Raw genomic sequence first — 27,114 nt, forward strand, 5'->3', positions numbered from 1 at the left:
AGGGAACATGTAAAGTTTTTATTAGCATGAGGTTGGATGCCTGCTTTATTTGTATCTTCAGGATTTTTGGATGTGACACATCACAGAAAAATTCTCTTGCAATTGTTTTATAATTTCTAAAAATGTTATTCGGAATATTTTTCATAATGCCTTGCCTATAAAGCTTTAGTTACCATGTGTCAAACTGTATAAAGCTGAGGAGGAACCATAAAATCCTCTAAAAATTATGTACATAAAATGTCAGAAATATAAACTCTGATATCTCATCTCCTGTATGGCTAGAAGTGAGCACTGACTCCCCTTGGAAACTGGGAAGATTAATAGTAAGATTACTTTTTCTAGGCCTGTGGGGCCATGAGATAACAAACTTTACAGTCATGACATTTTTATTTATAGAAAACAGGCCCTGGTGCAAGGCTGCATCTAGTCTGTCCTGGGTTTCAGACCATGGTAATATAGCTGGCTCTGAGGGTCAGAATTCTGCATTTAGGAGTAGCAGGAAAAGTAATTTATGTGACAATTTGATTTTTTTTAATTTTGATTTTTCTCTGGCTTGTGGTTTCGAATGTTGAAAGTAATCCTGGTAGAGATGGATTAGTGGCAGAGGGCAGGTGATGCAGTCAAAAGAGCATGATAAATACACATAGCTCTGTAATTATTACACTAGTATCACATCCATAAATGTGGTTACTGTGAGAAAAAATAAATTACATTCATTATATATCAAAGTTTGATAGAAAAACTGTTTACCAAGTCTTTGGGAATCTTTGAATGAACAGAACTAGACAAAAGACTCAATTTCATTACTGCCCTAACCATGGTAGCTTTTGCCTGATCAGTCAAGATCAGTTTTGGGCATGAGGAATCTTACATATCTGCACTCCCTTTCAGATAAGAATAGCTAGTAGGTAAAATGTGTGCGCTTTTAGATATTGAAAACTTCAGTTTGCCTTGAAAATGTTCCAGGGGCTGATCCACTTGGATTCATAAAAGAATTACTGGATGAATTCTTGACCCTTCCAGACCATAGTTAACAAAAAAACCCTCCTTGCATTATTATGGAGTAGGCCGGGGTAGGCAACCTATGGCACACATGCCAAAGGCGGCACGCGAACTGATTTTCAGCGGCATTCATGCTCCCAAGGTCCTGGCCATTGGTACAGTGGGCTGTGCATTTTAATTTAATTTTAAATTAAGTTTCTTAAACATTTTAAAAACCTTATTTACTTTACATACAACAATAGTTTAGTTATATAGTATAGACTTATAGAAAGAGACCTTCTAAAAATGTTAAAAGGTATTACTGGCACACGAAACCTTAAATTAGAGTGAATAAATGAAGACTCGGCGCACCACTTCTGAAAGGTTGCCGATCCCTGGAGTAGGCTGTTGTTCATTACAAGAATAGTAAGTAAAGTAGCTCTAGTTGAGCAATAAAACCACTGTCCAACATTCAGCTCATACTTGTTTGTCAGCTGTAATACTTGTTTATAGTTTGGGTGGATACTTGTGATTATATAAACAGATAAGTACAAAGCACTAGGCCAAATTCATCTATGGTGTTGCTCCATTAGCTTCAATCAACTTGGCCAATTGAGCCCAATTAAGAGTGCAGGATGTAAATCAAAGCTTCAAATCCTGCATATACATAATCTCTCTATATCAATACAGATAAACTATGTAGGTCAGTTTCCCAATCAATTTCATAGTGAGGACCACATGTTAATATAGGGATTGCTTCATGAATGCATCTCCCACCCTATTCATAATTACATGGCTCCTTTCCCTTCTGCTCCCGGAAGACTTCCTATGAGGAAGAATAACAATTCAGTCATCTTATTAGAGAGCTGGGAGTCTTATATCAGAAAGAAGAGACTGGTTTTGAGATGAAATTTGAAATCTTAAAGAATCAGTTAAACAGAGAAAGGCTGATCTAGGTAGTGGATGCAGCATATCAGAAGCTACCATGCTCTATAAAATGACAAGTTTGACAGACAACAAAAATATCCAGAGTTATCATAAAAACAACAGTTTTGGAAGGAATGTTAAACCGCATGCTTCAGGGCTTAAACCAGTCTAGTATTGATCAGGATCAGACCTACTGGGGGGGGAGGGGCTGGTAGTCCAATATCTGCTTACTGCATGGGTTCTTATTACTTCTTCCTCAGAAGCAGGTGGTGCTGAGAAAGAAATGTGGCATTTTAAAAGCATATAAGGAATGAGCTAGAAAATGGCATGAGGTTCCACAGATGAAAGAGGCAATTTCACAAAGGCTGTAAGGACTTGATTTTCAGAGGTGATGGGCACCTTCACACCCTATTGATTTCAGTGAGTTATGGATTTTCAGCCCTTAAAGACTGAGAAAGTAAAAGAATACACATAGAACTTTATAGGAGGTACACAGTGAAAAATCAGGCCATTTATTTAGTAACTTAACCGCAGGCATACTTCGCATATAGTTTTGAAAAATCTTGTCATATTGTGCAGCTCCACGCATGGTAGCAATAATGGAAGATGTAATTAAGACAGGGCTCAGGCAGTTTTACCACTATGTACCTGACCCTTTACCTAGACTAGCCCTTCCACCGCTCATACCAGTAACACTGATATCTTTGGTGGTGAATTACAGCCAGAGTATGCTAATGTACAAGCAGCCTTGGAACTGCGCATGCATATAGGAGGGCATGCTCAATTAATATTGTAGTCTTGGGGATATACTCTCCTTCCTATGGCATTTTGTATAATTATTCATTTCCACATGAATATGACATAAGGTATGAACATCTGAGCCCTGTCTACATTACAGTGATCACTTACTACCACTGGGGAAGCTGCACTAGTGGGGAAATATGGTTACAGGGTTTGCTAATGTAGCCACGGTCCAGCTGACTTCAGTGGGAGTTGTATTAATAAACATGACAAAACTGGGCCATATATAATCTGTTTCTTGTTGCTGTCAGACTCTCAGCTGTACAAGTGAATGTCATTTGCCCACTGCATGTGTTCTTTTATTCTAACAAAATAAAAACTTCAATAAGTTTTCCTTAAAAAAAACAGTGTTGAGAGATTTTCCCATTCTTGATAAACTGTTTCACAATATCCCTGTGGAAGCCTGAAAATAAAATGTTTCCTTGCCAAAAAGCTTTTTCTTCCACCTCTTTCTCTCTAACACACGCTTGTTACTGGAGGGTTACTCAGAAGTTACTCGGCTGTTGCCAGTGATTTTAATATTTTTTATTAGAAAGAAAAATAAAACATTTCACTTTGGAAATAAAACAACATTACATGAACATTGCAAAGTTTGCAGACAGACATATAAGAAAAGGTAGGTGAAATTCTGAGTCTACCAACCTTAACTTCTCTTACACCTTTCATTAAGATATTTTCTCTTTTTATTCAGCAATGGAAATTATCTTCTGCTGTTAAATAAAGATTTCAGGTAAAATCCACAGTGGAATTAATAGGAGCTTTGCCATTGATTTCAATGGGACTAGAACTTCACCTGTTATTTACATATTTAATTAATCCATCCTCTAAATCCTAATCCTTACTAGATTTGTTTTCTCAATGAGTTCAAGTATTTTCTTGTTAGTTTTATGCATATGGTATTAACAAGCTGCTTTTCAAGGAAGACATTGTTTGCTTTATTAGCCTCATTCATTAATTGTCTATATTTTCTCTTAACTGATCTGTAAGCATTAAGATATGAAAATTCTAAAGTGTATTCTTGAATGACCTCACTTAAAAATATCCTATATGGTGGGAAAAAAAGCTCACAACTATGTGTCTGATTCTGAACTAACCTTGTTTTGTTCACACTCAGGGCACATTGCAAGGCTCATTTATTATCTCTGGTTCTGTGTGAGGAAGTGGCTAGATGGGGCACTTGTCTGGGGGTGTGTGTGTATGTTTTATGGTAGTAGGTTAGCTGCTGGTATTACTTTGATTAACTGTATCTTTAATTTGTGTCAAAGATGCTTAGACCATTGGATAATTGCTCTTTTACATATATCGATAAATATAGTATTTCTGTGCAGTAGCTTCTTTAAGGGATACTAATGCTTTAAATCCTACAGCATGGGTGAAAGCCAACATGTAAGCACTCAGGGTTTTAGATAAGATTCCACTTACACAAATACATTGGCAACAGGGACTGAGGTATGGAGCTTTTTACCTCTAGCTCAGTGGTTCCAGTGTGAGTGTAGCTGGTAATGACTCCAAGCTGTTAACAGCTGATGGTGGCCTATGTGAAATGACTTTTGTGATGTCAGACCAACTAGGAACAAATGTCCATTTTACACCCAATAGTAACTGGAATCCTTTTTAGCAGTTTCATCAGAGGCACAGAGATGAATAGGCACAGAGATTGAATAACTATCATCTCACGCATCGAGGTGGCCTTGCCAAGATGGATCAGGGTTGAGGCATATTCTCTGGGCAGTACAGGGAAGCATTTATAGTTACTGCTGTGCTGTAGATGTTCTGTGGATAAAGAGCCACCAGTGGTGTCAATCTCACACCTTTCACAGACTCTTGGCATTTAAGGTAGAACAATTTGTTTTTCAACACTGGATATTTTCTGTTTTAAATAGCCCTTTGAAGATGAGAAGTATATGCCCTTCACCATAAAAAACAGATTTTTTTTAACTTTAATCTAGATACTTGGCTTATAATATTAGAAATTAAGCAATAAAATGGTAAAAACTGCCGAACTGCAAATTGGAAAAATGTCCTCAACAAGATCTCTCAGGCTAAAATACAGTAATAGCAAAAGGATCATGCTTTTAACATACAGGGTACTAAACTCTAGCCCACCACAAAAACAGAAAAGTTAAACAACTTTTCTAAGTAAATTAAAATCTCCTTTAGAAATTTTCACCTTTAGAGCCAACTGGTCTGCGTATGCACTGAAATACATTAAAATGTCACTGTGTTAGGTAAAAATCCAACTTCAACAGCTGCAAGGGGTTAAAAAGATTCAGAGAAGATTTGCGGGTGAGTGGTGCTGTTCTTTGTAGGTCTAACAACTGCTTTCTTATGATTTATAGACGCTTTAGCATGTACCACCCACCTTCTGTACATTATTAACCTGTCAAGGAGCACATCTGCACACATCACATTTTAAATTGCAAATGGAGGCTGGAATAAAAGGTGGATCCTCTATAGAATCTAAATACAACTGTGGTCATTTATGGATTTTGACTAATTCTCTAATGTCATACAACATGCCAACTTGATAAGTAACGGGACACTGAACGGTTTAATGTAAATGGTCTAAAACCTACTCAACAGTTTTCTTTAAGTGATCAAGGGCAGTGGGTTGTTTTTAAACAGCAATCCTGTTTCAACACCAGCTCCTGCACACATTATCATGGTGCATTCTCTCTCTCTCACACACACACACTCTCTCTCTCTCCCTCCCTCTGCCTCTCCCACTCACTGTTCCTGTTCTCCTCTTCTCCCATTTATTGGGATTCTTCTAGATCCTCTCTTTGTTTTGGGCTCAGTGCATCACCACAGAAAGCAGAACTCTTGCAGCTAATCAGCACACGTGCTATTTGGTTTTCACACTGTCAGCTACACAGCCCCATCAAGTCTCTTTCCTCATTTTCTTCCTCTTCCGCCTCTCCTTTTTACCAGGTACATCTGCCATACAAACAGCAGCACAGATTATAAAAAGCTTCCACACCAAAATCATGTTGCTGGACAAAACCCAAACAATTTCCAGAGTATGATCCTTCATGTTGTGCATATGTATTTCTCAGTGGACACCTGGTTACCAGGCCTGATCCAATCCACACTAAAATCAATTAAAGGACTTTCAGTAACTTCAGTGTGCTTTTTGGGTACAAATCTATCACTGTCACCCTGTTCCATGTTAAAAAAATCCTGCATAGGTCCTGATCCTACTCCCATTGAAATCAAAGGGAATTTTGTCATTAACTTCAATAGGTGCAGATGCAGGCCTTGTCAAAGAACATCTGATTAAACAACGTTATTGTGCTTCTCTGTAAAAGTGAACATATACATCTAAAGAAAAAGGCGATTAACATTTTAGTTAAAATAATAAACGAATAAATAAATAAATGGATGAACACTCCTTGAATTACCAAAAATTCTGAAATCACAGTTCTCTAAAGTGCAAATATAATCACTTACCATTATGGGATAAATTGTTAGCAGGGTCCTGGGGTATTTTGAAAGAGGTACAGGTAGCATGACTACTGTGTTTCATAGATATCAACTCCCTTCGACCTTCCTCTGTTCTCATTTCCAAACCTTGCTGAGGCTTTAAGAATAAATATGAAATAATATGCTTAACTAAGCATATACATTAAATGAAGTATATGCAAGTATAAAATATGAAAAAAGCGAATATAATAAGCAATTAGAGTATTTAAAAGAAACATAGGACAAATCTAATTCTAAAAGGATTAGACTTAACAGCATGTCATCTACCCAACTACTATATGTTTGTGGTAGACAGAAGTCAAGTCTTATAACCTTTTCTCTTCACTACCTTTGCCCTTATTATCCTCAGTGCATGGAAGAGGAGCAAAATGCTTTCAGGGAGAGGTGTAGAGCAGTCCAATTTTAGTCCACAATCCTGCAAGTTGCTAACTGGCAACAGTCCACAAAACTCGCTGATGAGGCACAGAGATTGTGATGAACAGCTATATCTGGATCTCTGACTTGTAAGTTTACATTATTTATGTCTATTTCTGTATGAATAACTTGCACAGCAGCCAGCATCAACATTTGGGGTTAGCTTGAAAACTGGTTTTTGCCACTTTCTCCCCCAAGTGCAACCAACTCCTGTCCCCCATGATCACACCACTATACACATGGCAGGCCTAAGGATTCTGGAGTGATTTATGAAGGTAATTCTTGGAGAGATACCTCTACCTCAATATAACGCCACTGGATATAACACAAATTTGGATATAACGGGGTAAAGCAGTGCTCCAGAGGTGCGGGGCTGTGCACTCCGGTGGATCAAAGCAAGTTCAATATAACACGGTTTCACCTATAATGCAGTAAGATTTTTTGACTCCCAAGGACAGCGTTATATCGAGGTAGAGGTGTACATGCCAAACTTAAGTGACTAAATTGACACCAATATTTGTGTGACTGAGAGATCTTTTAGTTCTCCAACGTCAAAGCCTGCTGCTGCAAAAGTGGAGTCTAGCTGCTTGTTCCTTCCAAGTCTAGGAATCATGTCACATTGGTTTATGTTTCCAAAGCTAACTTTGCAGCAACACACAGATGACTTAAAGCTGGTGTAAGCGGACAGCTTAGGATTCCCCTCGCGTAGGGAAGCCTCAAGTGGTGTCGAGTTATCATAACTGAATCTAGGGGTGTGTAGGGTTTCAGACAGGTTAATGCTCAGGGTAGCTAGCCCACTGCAGTTACATTTGTATTTTTAGCAGGCTAGCTCAATCACAGCTAGCGTGGGTATGTCCACTTGGGCTGGAAATTACACTTTCCAGCTCCAGTGTAGACATACTTTAAGTCACCTCCTCACCTTTCAAAAAAACGCCAATATAGGGGACATGTTGAGGGGAAAGGGGCATGGCTGTACTCCAGAGATTCCTGCCAGTTACAATGACCCTTTGGGGGCCAATACCAGGTGACATAAATTGGAGCACTCTGAAGGTTGCTCTAACATAAGCTGGGGGCAATATCAGACACTGCAGCCCAAGCAGTTGAGGGAGCAAAAAAGTCCCGAAGGTTAGGTCCTGGGTACACAATCTCACAAATGGACTCTTATAGGATGTGTGGAAGGCCAAGAATATTGTACTGCTGTAAATGTTCACAGTTAATTTACTATATCCAGATATCTGTTATTAAAGTCAATTAAAAACTGAATATATTTTGGTTTGTTTTCTCCACATCCCTTTCCGCAGAGTAGCAAGTACTTTTCAGACAGGTGGGCCAACCGGTATTGTCACTTCATAGTTGCGACTTGTAACACCTACCACACCAACTGTGCTCAGATGACATTTTCCTTACCCTGCAGGGCTCTCTATGGGACCTTTCTCTGTGTAAACTTGTAAATGGTATAAAGCTGTTCCTGTTTACCCTTAACTGGTGCCCAAGGTCTCATCTATACTATGAAAAATTCTGCCAGGTGACCTGGTTACAACACTGCAGCCCCCTAATTCAGTCAAAACCTAGCTCAGGATTGCAGTGCAGACAGGGCTGCAGTGTGTTTCACACATGTCCCAGAAACATGTTACAGCACTGGATTTTCCATGGTTAACACAGCCTGTTCCTATCTACACTGCAATACCGAACTATTTTATAACCATGTTAGGGGAATACCATGTCGTGACAGGGTCCCCTTGACACTATACTTATAATTTTTGTTTTCTTTTTTTGCAGGAGGGCTCAGATCCTCACAGCAGAGAAGGCCTTCTGCATCCATTTTTAGCAATTAAACCTCAAAAGCATCACTTCAGCTCCACCCAAGTTCTCCTGGGGTTCTACTTTCTTTCTGGTTATGTTCAGAGAGATAGGAACAAATTTCCTCTCTGCCTTTTGGCAAGTCCTAAGCAGCACAGAAGACCCAGTATCCTTTGTTAGAGGAAGCTGGGGACAGCTTTCCCTAGGACCATGTGCTGATGTAATGGATGTGCAGGTCCTTTTTCTATGGAAACTCTCTTTAGAGCCTCTGACTCATGTACAAGCAGCCCAAGTAGGGTCTAATAGACTGATGTGAGAGAGCTGCCTGCAAAGAGCTCAGAAAGCTCTTCTCCATCCTCTCTCAAAGAGTCCTGCCTGGGCTAGTCAATAAACTTGGCAGCTTTTGCCTGGGTTTCTGGTAGGAGAAGGAGTTCAATCAGCAAGACTTGTGCCTTGGGTTGTCTGCCCAAGTTGTGAACATGTCAATTTAACTCAATTCTCTCATTTGAATATGTACCTGTGAACTAAATGGGAAGGTGTGAGAAAATAGGTTACTTGTGTTTGCTATGGACTTTGATCAGTTAGGGCTCAGACATTCTGGAATGTCAGCCTCAGTAGAAGGAGTGCTTTTCTGCAGCATAGCAAACGTACCGTGCACAGACTGAATAATGATTGCATGTGAAAGCACCGCCACACTGATGATAAACTTGCAGAAATCAGCTGACTTCAGATTTATGAGGCTGGATTGCAGCTAGCCCCAAAAAAGGAAGCACATGGCAACAAGAGGAGGAGGAACTGGCACAAGGAACCTTTTCCTCCCACTGTGCCCTTGGGCCAGTCCTAGCATGACATGGGAATGCAGTGCCTGTGCACACTGCAGCACCAGATGCCCCAAAAGGGTCGAGGAGGGGTAATCTCACAGTGCATCCTCTCCTAGGGTGAAAGGTCTTCTATTGCAGCGCAGCTCTTTCACACACCATCCAACCCAGGCTCATCCTTGATTGCTTTTCATCGAATATGGTAATGCTCACACATTCACTTACATCATTTCCTCACCTTCTCTCTCTCGGGTCCTGTGCATGTCTCCTCCTCTCCCAGCCAGTTTCCCCACTCCTCTGTGGGAGCATTCCAATCAGAATTGAGGTCAATTGCTAAGGGATCATCTGTTAATACAAGCACATGAATGAACTGCATTCAAATCTATAAATATTACTTCCTCGGCCTGTACTAGCAAAGCAAACATTACTTAAAACATCTAAGGTCTCACTGTCTGCACAAGGGAATTTGTGTATTTGTATCGTATTAAAAATGTGTGTATCAATTGAACGTTAAATGCACAACAAGGGATTAAATTGTTCAGGCAAGAAACACAATTAAAGACACAAAAACATTCAGACAGTCTATAAAAGTCTCTTTCACCATCCCCTTTGGGAAACAGGCTTTACAAAATCTGATATTAACAGAAATGTTTTCAATTATTATTTTTTTCATTTCACTGAGAACATTTTATTTTTAGGGGATTTCCTGAACTGTCCGCAGAGATTGCAGCATGATGTTAGTGCAAGGGCTGGCACTGGTCCACATCTTAACAGAGAGATTGTTTCCTGAACTTCTCCTCTTCCATTCACGACGGCATAGAATCCCCATAGCAACGAAAGCAATTGCTCAGAGGGAAGTTTAATATTAGGAAAGGATTTAGGCATTTGTAAATGTCCTCAATGCAACGCAACTTTTCTTTTTCTGAAAGAAATTTAGTCACACTCTCTTGATTTCCTCTCCCTTTTCCATCTATTCCAGTGGTGGGCAACCTGCAGGCTGCCAGACAGTTTGTTTACATTTGCACGGCCACCCGCAGCTCCCAATGGCGCAGGCTGCAGGGACATGTTGGCTGCCACTTCCCACAGCTCCCATTGGCCGGGAATGGCAAACTGCAGCCACTGGGAGCTGCAGGCGGCCATGCAAATGTAAACAAACTGCCTGGTGGCCTGCCAGCGGATTATCCTGACAGGCCGCGTCAGCCAGTGGGCCACAGGTTGCCCATCTGTGTCTATTCTGTGTTTCATAGTTGCAAACAAAGAGGAGAAGTAGCTGCAGTATCATGAGCCAGATTTTTAATGTTATTCAGGAGCATAAAGATGCAGATAGGCGCCCACTGGGATTTTCAAAGGCACCTACCTCCCAATGATTTCAATTCACTGTATAGGAGTTAGGTGCCTAATGTGCAAAAGCACCTTTGAAAATCCCCCTTGGCACCTATCTGGAACTTTAGATGCCTAAAACCTTTGAAAGTCTGACCCTCCATGCCAGCTGTTCACAGACTCCCAGCAAGGGGTCCACAATTCTGAGAATCACTGTGCTAGTGACCGAAAACCAGAAAGCAAAACAGACCAGTCTAGTTTCTTTGTCCAAACTGAGTGAAGGGCAAAAGGCAAACAAGCAACATAAAATTATGAAAGTTCTGTCTGAGTTTTTAAAAAACCCTTTTCAGTTCTAAATTCCTCAGATCTTAACAGAGATAAGGATTTTTGAAACTAAAACTTTTAACCTACCATGTCTCCTGAAATAACAACAAATTTAAATAAACCCTGAGCTAGCAGAAAAAGCTTCTTCAAACTGAAAAGGTACCAGTATCAAAACACTGCTACCAGCAATAAAAGAAAAAACTTTTCCAAAAGGTTGCTTTCTCCAACTTGATGCTAATTTAATATAATGATGCTAAACTTATTGCTCTACTAATTTTATATTTAAAAACATCCTCTAGACACTCACGTCTTTTCTTAATCAAAAGGAAGGAAACATTTTCTAATACACTGTCTTATAAAAAGTCAATCTAAGTACATATATGCTGAGTAAATGAACACATCTAGAATAGATGAAAGCATGTCCAAATTAATGATCTAGAGAGAGAGAGTATCAGAGGGGTAGCCGTGTTAGTTTGGATCGGTAAAAGCGGCAAAGAGTCCTGTGGCACCTTATAGACTAACAGACATATTGGAGCATGAGCTTTCGTGGGTGAATACCCACTTCGTCGGTCTACATGCATCCGACAAAGTGGGTACTCACCCACGAAAGCTCATGCTCCAATACGTCTGTTAGTCTATAAGGTGCCACAGGACCCTTTGCTGCTTTTAGAGAGAGAGAGTAATAAACGAACATAAATTGTGAATATGAGGCAGATATTCTGTATAGCTACACTTAACTTTTCCCTGCTATATTACTTACTAAACTGCAAATGAACACCAATGTGAGGAAGAAGTTTGGTGGAGTGAAAGTAAGAATGACTATACCGTAAGATGCTTGTATGATAAATCATCATTTTAATAGTAATATATTAAATAGGGCCCTGATCCGGCAAATACCCACCCACTTGCTTAGCTTTAAGCATATACATAATCTCAATGGCTCATTTCTCTACTAGAATGATGTATATGCTTAAAGCTAAGCATATGGTAAGTGTCTGCAGGATCAGAGCCTTAGTGATACAGTTATTACTATTATTTACCTCAAAGTTACTATCCTTAAAGCTGTTATATCATAAGCCGTTTAAATTCAACTCACAATAAATTGAATTTCATTATAAAAAATCTCCATAACCTGCCGGCTTTTACAGGGAAAAAAAGAATTAAATGTACTTATTCTAAAGATTTGGCTTAAGACTCTTTCAGTTTTACTGCATATTTACCTTTCAGCTGCATTAAACCCTCCTCTAATAGCATTATAAACATTACTTTGTAACACAACCAGTGTTTTTAGATCTGCAACTGTACTATCTTGGGCCATCTCTCAAAAGCTAAACAGAGTAAAGCCTGGCCTGGTCAAAAGTTCAATGAGAGACGTCCCAGAAAACCAAAGTATTTCTACAGGAAGACTCTGGTGATTCAGTATGCAGTTGTGATGGGGTTTGGAGGTGCAATCCAGACCAGTGAAAGCTTGTGTCATCATTTGCCCTGCAACCTTGAGTGCCTCAAATGCTTTGCTACTGTAACTCCCTGTCTGGGAATGTTCACAACCAGCTTACAAGCATGCAGGTCACACCTTGATTGTCTATGTATAGCTGCAGCTGATCCAGTAACTCTGACTCCAGCAGCCTGCCAGCAACACACCACAGTCACAGTCTTGCTTCTACCAGCCTTGGTTACAACTAGCAAGGTGATTCCAACACGCTCACAGTCTAAAATTCGCACAAAACCATGTGCTATGCAATATCCAGCCCTCTTGTGGACGGTTCAGGGAAGTGATAAGGCACAAAACCCTCGGCTTGCCACTTTAGCTGGAGTTAACATTCACTTTAATCCAAACACAGCTCTGTTGGTTTCGATTATTAGTAAAACAAGTTAACTAACAAAAGAAGATAGGGTATTAAGTGAGTTCAAGTATACAAGAGAAAGTTAAAAATGGTTACAAGCAAATAAAAGTGAAAATATGCATCTAAAAGTCTAAAATTTAATCTAGGAAAGTATAATCTTTGCCTCAGCAGGTTTCCTATATTCAGTCTCCAGAGACTTCAACCCACTCTTTAGTTGAAGAACCCATCTTTCTCAGCTTGCAAGAGTTCTGTTTCCTTGTATCTGTCTAGTGATGGATGCCAAAGGTGGCTTCTGTCATTGCTTATATCTCCCAAAGTTCAATGACTTTGTTTCAAGAGGCAGGATGACCTCATGCTGTTCTTCCCTTCCTGTGGGCTTCCCATCCCCCCTGTATGTAAATAGTCCTTCCATTGTTTTGATTCCACCATGCTTAATTTACATAGGAGACAGATAAATAGCTGCTGTCTCTCCTGACTGGGAAGGAATTTGTTTATCGCTGTTTTTGGCCACAGACTTTAAAACATAATATCATTAAGTATCTACATTTCCTCATAGTATTAATACAGACATTTCACAATGGTATTAGTCACCAGTGTGTCATTAGCTTTCAGAAAAGACCTCACTCTACACACTTATAATACGGTAACATTGTATACAATCAGTTGATTCAATTGCTTATCACTCAAGGTTCAGCCCCCTTTGTCTTTATAGGCCAGCAAACTTTTGCAGTGTATTCTTCTGTAGGTTGCTCCTGAAAGTAAAGCTTATTCAAGTTGTAAGGGAGGTGACATGGAATCTGGTGGTGAAGGAAGCTCCATGCTCTTAACTCTGCCACTTGTGTTTACTGAAATGCAAATTGTTCTGTTTCCTGCCATCTCCTCCCACTGCCGTCTTGATGTCCTGTTTACTGCTTATATGTAAATATGGACCTTCACTGTTTTTCCCTGAAGATGAGGCTGGTGAAAGGATCAAATACACATTCCTTTGTCTAAGCAGACCTATTTACCAGCTCCCCTGACAAGCTTGGTTTATACACACTTTAGTCATAAATCTAGTACATATCTTAATACCCACATATCATGCAAGAATATTAATGATCAGTGAGTTACTGGTTTTCAAAAGACACCTCACAAGATACCTCATATTTTGTACAGAGATTGTTACAATTCTGCGTAGTGTGTGAATACCGGGGTGCTTAGCATAGGCATATTTTGACTGCAAGAACATGCCACTTGGAGAGCTTTTCAGTGCTAGCTGAAGTGATTTCTGTACACACTTTGTAATTTGTTACGTGCTTTAAGATCTTTTAGGATTACTATATAAATAAGGTATTACAATAGAACCTCAGAGTTATGAACACCTCAGAAATGGAGGTTGTAAGTAACTCTGAACAAATTGGCAAAGAGTTCTGTGGCACCTTATAGACTAACAAACGTATTGGAGCATGAGCTTTCGTGAGTGAGTACCCACTTTGTCGGAGGCATGTGGATACGAAGTGGGTACTCACCCACGAAAACTCATTCTCCAATACATTTGTCAGTCTATAAAGTGCCACAGGACTCTTTGCCGCTTTTAAGATCCAGACTAACACGGCTACCCCTCTGATTCTGAACAAATCGTTATGGTTGTTCTTTCAAAAGTTTACAGCTTAACATTGATTTAATACAACCTTGAAACTTTACTATGTAAATGAAAATTGCTGCTTTCAATCTTAACTTAAATGAAACAAGCACAGAAAGTTTCCTTAGCTTATCAAATCTTTTCTTTAAAATAATGTTCTTTTTTTTTAGTAGTTTATATTTAACACAATACCGTAGTGTATTTGCATTTTGTTGTTGTTTCTGCTGCTGCCTGATTGCATACATCCAGTTCCAAATGAGGTGTGAGGCTGACCAGTCAGTTCATAACTCTGGTGTTCGAAACTCTTAAGTTCTTGTATAAACATTATCAGAGGTTACAGACTCTTGTGAACAGGAAGCTGTTCCAAACTCGAGCAACAAAAGTTCCTTACTCTCCTGTTATTTTACCACTGCAAGAGGGTAGTTAGCTACCTTTCAGGCTGGCAGACAGAAGAAGTAATGAGAGATGGAGTGGGAGGGTAGGTCTACACTACGCAGGGCCGTCCTTAGGATTTATGTATGGTGCCCTAGGCGGGATTATTAAACTGGTGCCCCTGTGCCTGTCTTGCTCTTAGCAACACAAACATAAGCTTACAGTATTGGAAAACTTGCCACATGCATGTTACTAAAACCAGTTTAAGTTAATGAAGCACACTGTAATGCTGATGAACTAGCACTAAAAAGTAGCACTATCGAAAAAATTCTGATTTGACAGAATGATGCAAATAATATCATTTTTTTAATTTGTCAACATTTTATTGGAAATTTATATGAAGAGGCATTGAAACAAGGATTAGTTTTTAATTAAAAGCAATCTTTCTGGCTTTTTTGGCTGCAAAATCAGTAATACTGTCATCATATGACAAAGACAAAGTGATGTCCTGTTCGATTGCAAGAACAGCAAAACCAGTCAAGTGTTCCTGACTCATTGTAGAGCGGAGATAGTTTTTAATGAGCTTTAGTTTTGAGGAACTCCGTTCTCCTGATGCTACTGTTCCAGGAATTGTCAGTACAATATGAGTGGCAAGTTTGCTGGTATGAATAAACTGTACAATGTCCATCATCGATTTTGCATGTGGCAACAACTGAATTCTTCGTACAGTTCAAGTCCATTTAAATAAAAATGATCACCATGCTTCAGGAGGCTCTCTTGGTCAGGGGTCCCCAATGGGGTGCCCGCGGGTGCCATGGCGCCCACAGGGGCCTTTCAGTGCACCCGCATACTGACCGGAGGACGAGCATCTGCCGAAATGTCGCCAAAATTAGACGGCATTTCAACGCCGACGCCTCTGGATGACACTGCTTGCCGCCGAATTTCGGCAGGATTTCGGCAGATGCTTGTCCGCCACCATGGTCCTTCGTCTGGTGAAAAAAGTTGGGGACCATCACCAGACGAAAAAGGTTGGGGACCACAGCTCTAGGTTCTTGCACTTTGTCATTAGTTGCTCTTGTTTTCCTATTTCGTTGAATTTAGTCCCACTCAGCCTGTTGCCAGCTGAGTAAATGGAACCTCAGGCCAACAGCGGGTTGAGTGGCTCAGCCGGGGTCTCAGCTGCTGGCCTGCTCAGCTCACTACCAGCCTGGGGTTCCTTGGGGGTCTCCAGGCCAGCAACGGCTCCTGAGTCGGCCTGACAGCCAGGACTCCGAGTGGCAATGGGGCAGTAGCCGGAACCCCAGAGTAGCAGTGGGCTGAGCTGCTCAGCCCACCGCTGCGTGTCATCAAAAATCAGCTCGCGTGCCACCTTTGGCACATGTGCCGTAGGTTGCTGACCCCTGCTCTATATACTAGTAAGGAGATGAGCATATTACAGTTGTTGGAGGGCTCTATTTAGCAGTAACAGGGCTATAGGAAAGTCAGTCAACAATTTTTGTTTCTCTGATGAAAACTGGCCCACTCCCTTCCCCATACCAAACTTGTCACAAATAATTGTCAACAACTTAATTTTCTGTTTTTGGCTAAGATATTGATTTTTAAAAAATATATATATTGAAATTGAATTCAGGATTGTTAGCAAGCAGTTTTGGCAAACTAATTTGCTCAATGACAATCAAAATGGCAACACAGTACTGCTTTCATGCTTGGCTCACCCCCCCCCCCCAGCCTGCTGGTTCAACAGCTGCAGTAGAAAAGGAGATAGGTGGAAAACTGCAGGACTCTAAAATCCAGCTCTTGGGGTGCAGAGTGACAACAGCAGCAGCAAACCCTCAGGTGTGATCACACGCCAATGGGCACCACCGCCAGCCCAACAGACCATGGTGAAGTTAGCACAGCATCTGATCTCAGGGACGGGGCACCCATGGAGCCACAGCAGCTCATCCTGCCCTGTGCAGCTCCCCTTGGAGAAGATGGATCACTGCCAACCCGGGGGAGAGACACGCTCCCCAGCTAGGGTGACCAGATCCAGATGTTCTGATTTTCTAGGGCTAGTCCAGATATTTGGGGCTTTGTCTTATATAGGCACCAATTACCCCCACCTAGGGTGACCAGACAGCAAGTGTGAAAAATCAGGATGGGAGGTGGGGGGCAACAGGAGCCTATATAAGAAAAAGACCCAAAAATTGGGATTGTCCCTATAAAAGTGGGACATCTGCTCACCCTACCCCAACCCCCGTCCTGATTTTTCGCACATGCTATCTGGCTATCCCCAGCCCAGCCATGTGTGACCATTCCAATCCTGGATGCCTGCGAGGAAGTGAGTTACTTTCACTGTCATTCCTCAGCAAGTAGGCAGCCAGCCTCACCTCCCCCCCAGCACCTCACCCAACACAGCCCTGACAGCCCTCATGCTGGGGGAAAGAGTCATACTCACAGGTGAGTTCCTTTCCCCACCCCTTCCCAGAGACTTCCCAGCAGTCAATCCCCTCCTTCAGACTGTGCTGCATTCGGCTCTCTCTAGGACCCAGCAGCCCTGTTCTTACATTCTCCACTGCTTCCCATCTGCCGGGGCTCCTGGCAGAGTGGTGCTCCCAGACCTAGTGGTGCCCTAGGCGGCTGCCTGTTCTGCCTATGGCTAAGGACGGCCCTGACACTACAGGGTTAAGTCGACCCAAGTTAAGCAACTCCAGCTATGTAAATAACATAGCTGGACTTGACGTACCTTAGGTCGACTTACTGCGGTGTCTGCACTGCACTGGGTTGACGGGAGAAACTAAGGCCTGGTCTACATTGGAGGGGATCAATCTAAGTTACACAACTTCAGCTACATGAATAACTTAGATCAACAAGGTGAGTCGACTGCTGCCGCTCCCCCATCGACTCTGCCTGCGCCTCTTGCAGCGGTGGAGTCGATGGGAGAGCGCTCAGGGCTTGATTTATCACATCCAGACTAGACGCGATAAATCAGTCCCTGCTGGCTTGACCGCTGCCTGCCGATCCGGCGGGTCGTGTAAACATACCCTTAGTTCTATTTACTTAGTAGAATGTTTTACATTCTCCAGAGTCATACAGCCAGATGAGTGGTTACACTGATTGCAATTTGGACGCAAGTCTCAACCTTCCCCACACCCATGAAATAGGTCATTATTATTATCATGGATGAACTGGAGCAGAGAGGGTGACTTGCCCATGAGCCAGTGGCAGAGCTAAGAATAGAACCCCAGGCTCGTGACGTCTAGTCCCTTGCTCTAACCACTATGCTGTCCTACCAAAAAATTGTTAGGGAAATGAAAAGGAATTGACTGACTGTATTCATCTGGATGTGTTGGGAGTCACATCCAGTGATCTTCATGTAATAAGTGACATTTTTAGTCCTCATATCTGAAACAGCTAACAGGCCTTGTTTAAAGAGCTATGTCACATGCCAGCACAAACCCTAATGCCAGGCATTATCTCAGCTAAATTGAAGGAATATATGTTAGTGACATTCCCCTTCTTTCTGCTATCTGATCAAAGCTGTGCTATGCAAATCAAAAATAGTAAAAAATAATAATAATAATAATTACAAAAAAACTGCTGTGTGCAGAAAACCTTCCATTTCCTCTTTCAATTAAAATGTACAGTGAATAGCAAGAGCTGCGGAATTTACAGCTATATATTCAAGCTGTCAGTGAAACATGATGCTATTCCATGGAAGCAGAAGAGCTCTGTTTCCCTATCCAACTGGGAATCAAACACAAAATGCTCAAACAGTAGCATGTGCCAAGTAAGATACAAAGAAGTACCAATGGATGAACCACCTATGCTGCCATCCTCCTTACTCATGTGTAGCCAGGACTATGTTCAGAAGTTATAATGCGAAGAGTCGGGAATATCTAAACAGCTCCTTCAAGATAAATAAACAGAGTGCAATGGGCTGAGAACACTTGTTTTTCTTTTATAAAAGATGTTATTTATAAAATCCTGTGACAGGCAAGCTGTTGTGTCTGTTTCAGAATATTAATTAGTGCTGGGCTGAAATGGAAAGATGCCAGCAGATTAATATCTGCTTCCTCTATTCAGTTAATCATTCCAGATTCCTCTTTAGTTAGGATGACCATAGATGGAAGAGATCATGCAGGATAGAGTACCCCACCAGCAGAAGTATAATTAGATAATTTTTTCACATCTTAGCTCACAGAGACAAGAAGCATTGAATCTTTGGAGAGAAGAAGCTACCAGATACCCATACCACTTGTGACAGCCTCACCTTCCAAGATCTATATAGGTCTTTCCCACAGATTCTAAAATTCAAACACTGAAATCCTGGCACTAATGAAATCAATGGGAGTTTTCCTACTGACTTCAGTGGGTCCAGGATTTCCGCCCTTGTTTTAAGGGATACTAAGAGGTTCCTAAATTTAGGTTCTGGTTTTTAAAATAAATTTCTTGACAAAAGTTAATACAAATATATTTTAATTGTTTTTTGTAAAAATATCATTGAAGCCATTTCCCCCCAAACATTCCAGCATCGTGCTATGGTATGGGAATCAAGATGTGAAATCAACTACAAGCTGTCCACTTTAGTTTCACCATCGAAGTTCAAAGAAGCGAGAAAAGTAAACAAAATACATCAAGTACACTGGTTACAATGATTTCTTCTGGCCTTGGAATCTATGAAATAGTAAAAAGCAAATTCAGTAAAAACCTATGCTGACTAGTAACACATCTTTAAAATACAGAAATCATATCCACAGTGTTCCTTTAACCCTGTGGTTTAAATAAACAAAACTCAAAATTCATGTTGAAATTCTATTATTAAAACAAATCTTTAAAGAGATACTGTCAAGTCAAATTTACTCCCAAATTTAGATTTAGCAAAACCCAAGATTTTATGAAATAAAATGTTTCTGTGAATTAAAAAAAAAATCCAACAGAAACTTAAAAACAAAGAGATGAACAATTCCCTGAAGTGTCTGCAACCCAAATACTGCAGCACTATGCCAGAGCATAAGAACCTGGAAAAGAAACTGATTAGAAATGTATAGTAACTAAAGTAAAAATGAATAGTCTTGTTCAAGGTGATAGAAGTGCACAAAGTAAACAATCAGGATAAATGCTAAAAAGAAAATTTGATTTGTAAACTTCACTCCGTTTTAATAAACTAAGGTGTTATTTATAAAAGAAGCAAGAAGGGACTTTTAAATGACAATCATATTATTAACCATCAACCAGATTTTTAGACATGTAAAGCACTTGTGCTTCTGACTGATTTCAACTGGAGTTGGGGGTGCTCAGCACTTCAGAAAATCAGGCCCCATCTGAATTTTAGCCTGAGTGCGCACTGAATCCTGCTCACCTTCCTCAAGCAAGCAGTCCCACTGGCCAATAGACACTTGGTAGATCAGGGGTTCTCAAACTGGGGGTCGGGACCTCTCAGGGGGTCACAAAGTTATTACATTGGGGGTCACGAGCTGTTGGCCTCCACCTCAAACCCTGCTTTGCCTCCAGCGTTTATAATGGTGTTAAATATATTAAAAAGAGTTTTTAATGTATAAGGGGGGTCGCACTCAGAGGCTTGCTGTGTGAAAGGGGTCACTAGTACAAAAGTCTGAGAAACCCTGTTGTAGACAGTCTCTTATTTTTTATGCTCAAACAATAAAGGCAAAAAGCAACCTGCACTCATCTCTCCACAAACAAACAAATCAATCAATCAATCAGAAAATTGAACATACGCTGCCCAAGCCATGCATCATCCACCGTGAGGAAGGGTAAGTTGGCATTCCAATGATATTTGGAGGGGTTGTCCTGAGATGATTTGCTCTTCTGATTACCTGAATAGAAACAAGTATGCCTTTTAATAAAAAACAAAACAAAAAACAAATCACTTAGGTATATTCACATTGTTAAGGCCAATTAATCCTTTCCTGATCAGCACAGCTGTGGCATTATGGAATTTAAGCTGCAAAAATTAATTTCTGTTGCTCATAACACTGAACTTATTTTAAAAGGCTGGACAAGGACAGTACATGATTAAATTACTATCAGAATATCCCTCTGAACAGTGATTGAACATGTATTGTCCAAAGTCGTAATCTGTTTGGCTGGCAAATGACTTTCAGAGACGTCAAATTGAAGTTTTAGTTCCTACAGAACAAAGACCTCATCCATTATACACCTGGTAAAAAGCCAGATCCATCTCCCTATTCACGTTAAAAGTAAGATCCTACTGACTCGAAAGAGAGCTGAATCAGGCCCATAGTTATCCCTTTTTGCACGTAATGAAAAGTAGGGCGGAGAGAAAAAGCTCATAGAAAGAAGGAAGCCAAAGCTTTTCTTGATGATTATTTGCAAGTAATTGAAACAGCAGAGTTCACTCCTACAAGTGCTGAATAACTCCTTACAGCACATCAATCTTTTAAACTACTTGTATTATGGATTAGCTCGTCTCATATTTTTTCTTGTTTATTCTTCTTCATGTCCAAGAATATGATTTTGTAGGTTATATTTTTCAATCTTCCCCTAAACATTTGTTCTTTGTGCAGTTCTGCCCTGTAGCAGCTTGCCTTTTTGATGCACTCATAAAGGCAGATGAAAGCAATGATTTTTGTCTGTCTCGTGCTGTCTATTATGAGATGCCTCAGACCACTGTTTAATACAAGATTGGAAAATATATGACTGAATAAGTTATACATTGTTTCATCTGCAATGTTTTGCTATGGAGCAGAATTACATTATTTTGGCTTGCACAGCTCAATATACATGATGCATGCATGTATGCTTTCACTTAACATATCGTAAATGTTTAGGACCAGATTCTGCATTCCTTGTACATCCAAAACTCCTTTTGAAGTCAATGGCAGTTTCTGGTGTGCAAACCAATGCAAGAACAAGTCTTTTCAAAATATTCTATTAAGAATTCAGGAACCTAAACCCCACATCTACCTTTTCGCTCACTGGTATTACACATTGATAAGTCAGTGTTATGCTGTCTACTGTGACGTTGCTTCAACCCAGCACCACTCAGGGCCTACACAGCCAAAAGAAGAAGCATAGCAATTTTAGGTGAGGTTAGAGAAGGCACAGATGAAGCTGAAGTGGAATGGGAGAGACCAAGAAAGACTGCCTCTCTCCCCACAGTTGCAATCAGCAGAGGCTCTCAAACTGGAATTCCCTAAATGTAAAGAAGGAGCATGCCACTGGCAAGGTGTTCTCCACAAGGGCCCCTTGACTTCAGCTCCTGGCCCTTCTCCTTTGGTCTGAAATATCCTGAATTTGCTTTATGGGGGATTATGGGGAGAGAGTTTGCTGGCAGGGCAATATCTGAGGAGAGTAGGGTGCTTTCTTGTTATCTGATCTGAAGCATAGTTACTTACTGCTCAAATGGTGGAATTTGCTAATCTCTATGTTTAGATGTGTTTTTTAAAATAACTGGTAAGGACACATCTCAAGTTTTAAAGTCATACCAGGATGACACAAAAGTAAGGACTAGTTTCAAGGAAATACACTGAAGTCAGTCACTAAAAGGTTAGAGCATCAGATTTCAAATGTGAACAAGGTGTCAGAGAAAACATTGAAATATGGCTAATGGTGTGCAGAATTTTTAAGGGTCTGAATATCTGGGGATATGGGTGATGGAAAACTCATGAGGAAGTGAATCAAAAGTGTCCACAGAAAGACTACTCACTTAACTCCATGGACAGCTCTGGTAAAGTCCCAAAGGTCACAGGATAAGCTTTTGCTTCTGCAATATCCCATGTTCCTGGATTAAAAAATAAACCCAAACAGGGCATTCAGAATTGGTGCATGTGGCTCCAAACAGACACATTCAGAATGTTTCAGTCTCTCCTCCCCAACCCTGTGGGCAATGCTGCTGCAGTTGGGAGGACAATCGAGTTTGAAAAAGTTAGCCTCTTAGGATATGTCTACACTGCAAGCTAACTTGTGACTGCAGTGCAGGTAGACATACCCATACTAGCTTTATCTGTGCTAGCCTAGCTAAAAATAGCAGTGTAACATGACAGCATGGGCTTCAGCGTGGGCAGTGCAAGCACTCTGGGGATTCTAGGTACATATGGACTAGCCCACACTGAAGCCAGTGCCACCATGGCTATTTTTAGCCATGCTAGCATGGGTAAAGCTAGTGCGGATATGTCTACCTATGCTGCAGTCACATCTCAGATTGCACTGTAGACCTATCCTAAGAGGCTAATTTTTTCAAACTTGATTGTCCTCCCAGCTGCAGCAGCGCCTCAGATTGCAGTGTAGAAATACCATTAGTGCAGAGGAAGTTTACATCTTCTTCTGACCCTCTCAAAGTGCATCAACTTAGACTCATTATAGACTTACTCCAATCTGAACTCTCACCCCCTTACACATAAATTTGCATGCAACTCTCCTTATATATCAGCTGGGAATTTGGCGTACTGAATCTAAGAGAGTATGAAATGATGTTATTACACACATCCCTCCTGATGGGGCAAAAGAAAGGAGTGTAGCAAAGAAAGCAACTGACATTGTAAGAAAGTGAAAATTAAAGTAGGGTAACCACTTTGTGGCTCCTGAATGTGTAGGTTACATCAACATCCCTTTCATATCAGTACATCTTATAAATGTAATGGATTCTGAGTTTAAAGGAGTCTTAAGTTACACCATCTTACATCTCTGGCCTGTTGGGTTACTGTAGACAAATCACTTTACTGACTTGTGTATAATTCAATCCAATAGGATGGACCTTAATGAAAATCAGATACTGATTTGAATTAAGTAGACTTAAAAAGAGGTGTTACCGACAACAAATCTATTTAGTTTTATTTTTCAACTTTCTTATCACACACTGTCAAAACTAGGAAGAGAAACAGAAGATACTAAAGGCCAAACTTTCAGCCTTGCCATACTACTATTTGTATCACAGTAGTTCCTGCAAGCCACAACCAATATAACATGGTGAGAGACAGTCCCTGCCCTAAAGTCAGACCAATAGTGAGAGCCAAAACAGATGTACAGAGAGGAGAAGTAACTTGCCTAACATCACACAGCAGGTCAGTGGAAGAGCAGGGAACAGAAACCAGCTCTCCTGAAACGAGGTCTCCGTGTTGTTTTTACTGATACAGACTAACATACATGGCTACACCTCTGAAACAGCTCTCCTGAGTTTCAGTCCAGTGCCCTACTCACTAAATCATGCTGCCTTTTGACTGGGCCTTGACTTTTATGGGCTCAGTTTAGCACCTTTGGTACAGGTGATGTAGGAGTCTAACTCTGATTTGCAGGTGCAGCTGTGGACTTTGTACTCTAAATGAGTTATACTGTGAGCACAAAACTGCACCACCAAAGCATCTGCAATTTGCATCTACTAAAATGGAAGACTACATCTAGAAATCTGTCCCCAAGCTTTGACGCAAACAGACTCCCACCACAGAGTTTTTTTTGACTCCACAGCTGTTTTTGGTCCTTTGTCTTAATGCTAGAATAAAAGTCTAGTGTGAGAACTGTTCAATGAACAAGCTGGAGGAAAATGCCATAAAGGCAGATAAATAGAACTGGCTGAATGTTCCCTTGCCCAAAGTCTGCACTCCTGCAGTGAGCTGGTTTACTGGGGACACTCACCTACATTGGAAAAAACATCCTCTTCAGACCGTGTGGGCTCAGATTCTTCTCCTGTGGCTTCTGAGTTCCTAACAGTGGAACCGCCATCTGTCTTTGTCCCTGACTCACAGAGAGCTCCCCGTCCAGTACTGCTGTTGTCCTCTGTCCCACTCACAGTGTGTGGCCAAATGGTTCCTTTCCCATCCCCATCACAGACTGCTTCAACCACCATGGTACCGGATGACACTCTGCTAGGGTTTTCTTGAAAACAAACATTTAAAATAGATTTTTTTAAAATAGGGTTGGGACTTTGTACAGTATAAACAAAAATGTAAGGCCTGATCCAAAGTCAATGGAAAGACGCCCTTTGACTTCACTAAGGACCAGATTCAAAGCCCATTGAATATATTTACACATACAGTAGCAAAAAGACAGAGCCCCATGGTCTGAGGTTGGCAGAAGCTGAGAGTACTTGGAAGGTAGCACATTCAGCCCATGTAGGAAAGGAGGGCATCACACAGCTCATCAGTGACCCCTTTAGGGGATTAAGAAACAACGTCAGAGGAGTCTTCTCCATTCTTTCTTAGCTGGAAGAATAAATCAAGGTCATAAAGTACAGATGGGGGCACAGAGTGTTAAAGGAAGAGAAAGAAAGGGAACTTCAGGTTTCCTTCCTGCATATGGAGCACCGTTCACGGGAGAAGAAAAATAAACACAATTTGTTGAATGTTGACATTTTCAAGATTGCCAGAGAAATGAGCACTTGGAAGGACATTTATTATGATAATAATGATCACGATGATTTCATAGCACCTTTCATCCAAAGGATTTCCAAAGCAATTCACAGACTTAACCTAAGGGTAAACAAAGCATCTCCCTGGTTTTCTGTGTGGGGAGGAGGGGCCACAAATGATCCTAACCCCATCTCCACACAGCTTAAGCTGGTACTGCTGCATCCCTGCTATGAAACAGCAAACAGAACTCAGCAGGATTAGGGCTTATTTCATAGCTTCATATATTTTAATGCCAAAAAGGGACCATTATGATCATCTAATCTAACCTCCTGCATAACTAAAGCTCTGAATATCTCCCAGTGATTTCCGAAAGCCCAATAACATGTGGTTCAATTAGGACTGGTCCCTTCTTAGCACTCTGGCCCCAACCCAGCAAAGCACTTAAGCACATGCTTAACTTTAAGCATGCAAGTCACAGTGACGTAAACAGAGCTACTCACATGAGTAAAGTTAAGCATGTGGCCTACACGCTTTGCTGGACTGCAGCAAGAATGCTCAGCACCTCCCAAGATGGAGCCTCTGGAGCATACCTTTCGCAAGGATATCCAGTCTGGATTTAAAGACCAAGCGATGGACAGGGTGGTCCCAAAAATATCTAAATATTTGTACAAATCATAGTTTGTCATTTTTGTCCTGATCTTCACTTTTAGAGAAATACCCAAGTGCACTTTAAGGTGATGCGCTTTTGTAAACAATTCTCTCCTTCCCCACAAATGCCCATGTTTGTGTCACTTTGGGTCACAATTCTAAATTCACATCAAAGCCTCTAAGATGTTCTGCTGTATTTATCTTTGAGGATTTCTTTGTTGTGTTAATAGATTTACTGAGGAGAATTAAATTGCGAGGTTTTTTAAAAAAGCATACATTTCATTACCTGCTTTCACATACCAGAGTTATAAGAACATAATTAGCATAAGTACATAGGACCTTCCTATATAAGTCAATGGAAAGAACTGTGAGATCACCAGAGGAAAGGTGTTGAGAGTGCAAAGCATTATTTAATGAGCATTGGTAATGTTGGGTCTCCCTTTTTTATAGCTGCAAAAGAAACAACCGCTTACTATAAATAGCTCTTAATTTCAGAAACCTTTCTGAAGTAGGCAATTATGTAGGTTCTATAAATCAACTGTTACACACAATTTTTTTATGAAGTTATACAAATGCAACAGGTCTGCATGACAACCTAACTGCTGCAGATCTCTTATTCACCTCATATGTAAATCTCATTTGTTTTCAAAGTTCTGAGAATATTTTTGTGGGCTTTCATGAAAGCATGCGGTAAAAGCTGAAGCTCTTTTCCTTAGCAAATGGCCTTTTATGGGAAATGTTCACTGTGGAATAGCAAATTATCAAGAAAACTAGCAGGCAGTTGAGGGGTAAATAGGCTCTAGGCGAGAAGAAGAATGAGAGACCCAGCCAGAACATATATTGTACATGCATGTCAATATATATTGGAGGTTTACCTTTTTGTTTCAGGCGTTCTTTCCTTAAGTGTCTTTTTTCTCGGCTACTGATCTTAGTCTGCCAAACACCTGCAACACAGAACAAAGTTCGCCATCTCCATGCCACTAGTTGCCATGAGTGAATAAGAAATTTCCTATATGACCCACATTTGTTTACAAGGCAAAGAAAAGGAAATACTCTCATGCACATGCTATCCAGTGATGATTATAAAATCGATGTTGCAACAATCTTGGTAATGGCCAAACATACAAAACACAATCATTGTGGTTAGTATCATGTACAATCCTAGGTATTAATTTGTAAGCATTAGAGTGTGCCCATCCCCGTGGCACTTCAGGCTCCCAGAAACTCAGGCTACAATATATAACTACTCTGCAATGCAATACTGTCTATTATATGGGCTGACTGATGTGTTGCCACATAATTTACCACCCTTTATGTAAGTCAAACTACATGACACCCCTTTCCTCAGGGAAGATGTCACAGCAGAGAGCCAAGTGCCCTGTATGCTTGAGAATTGCTTTGGATGACAACATCAATGAAAACATTAACTAACAAAAAGGGCACTATTCTATTGCTGT

At 40.7% G+C, this 27,114-nt stretch overlaps 2 protein-coding genes across 8 annotated transcripts in view; one reads left to right on the forward strand and one right to left on the reverse strand.

Annotated features, from left to right (window-relative positions):
* LOC127049709 (uncharacterized) overlaps positions 1-27,114 on the forward strand; it is a 1,018,748-nt gene that overhangs the window by 584,898 nt on the left and 406,736 nt on the right. The gene's annotated exons all lie outside the window — the stretch shown is intronic.
* LOC127049685 (protein LYRIC-like) overlaps positions 3,220-27,114 on the reverse strand; it is a 50,108-nt gene continuing 26,213 nt past the window's right edge. For 2 of the 7 annotated variants that reach the window (XM_050950873.1, XM_050950872.1), the window contains 7 exons: positions 26,533-26,601; positions 24,297-24,536; positions 22,375-22,449; positions 20,423-20,521; positions 9,463-9,569; positions 6,160-6,289; positions 3,220-5,646 (listed from right to left, as the gene is read on the reverse strand). In XM_050950873.1, coding sequence (XP_050806830.1) covers positions 5,591-5,646; positions 6,160-6,289; positions 9,463-9,569; positions 20,423-20,521; positions 22,375-22,449; positions 24,297-24,536; positions 26,533-26,601 — 776 coding nt within the window. In that variant the 3' untranslated portion in view covers positions 3,220-5,590. Of the gene's footprint in view, positions 5,647-6,159; positions 6,290-9,449; positions 9,570-19,217; positions 19,362-20,422; positions 20,522-22,374; positions 22,450-24,296; positions 24,537-26,532; positions 26,602-27,114 lie in introns of those variants that run through there. The other 5 variants (XR_007774030.1, XM_050950876.1, XM_050950874.1 and 2 more) reach the window with 5 other exon arrangements.

This window comes from Gopherus flavomarginatus, chromosome 4 (genome assembly GCF_025201925.1).
Source record: "Gopherus flavomarginatus isolate rGopFla2 chromosome 4, rGopFla2.mat.asm, whole genome shotgun sequence".
NCBI classification, from domain to species: domain Eukaryota; kingdom Metazoa; phylum Chordata; order Testudines; family Testudinidae; genus Gopherus; species Gopherus flavomarginatus.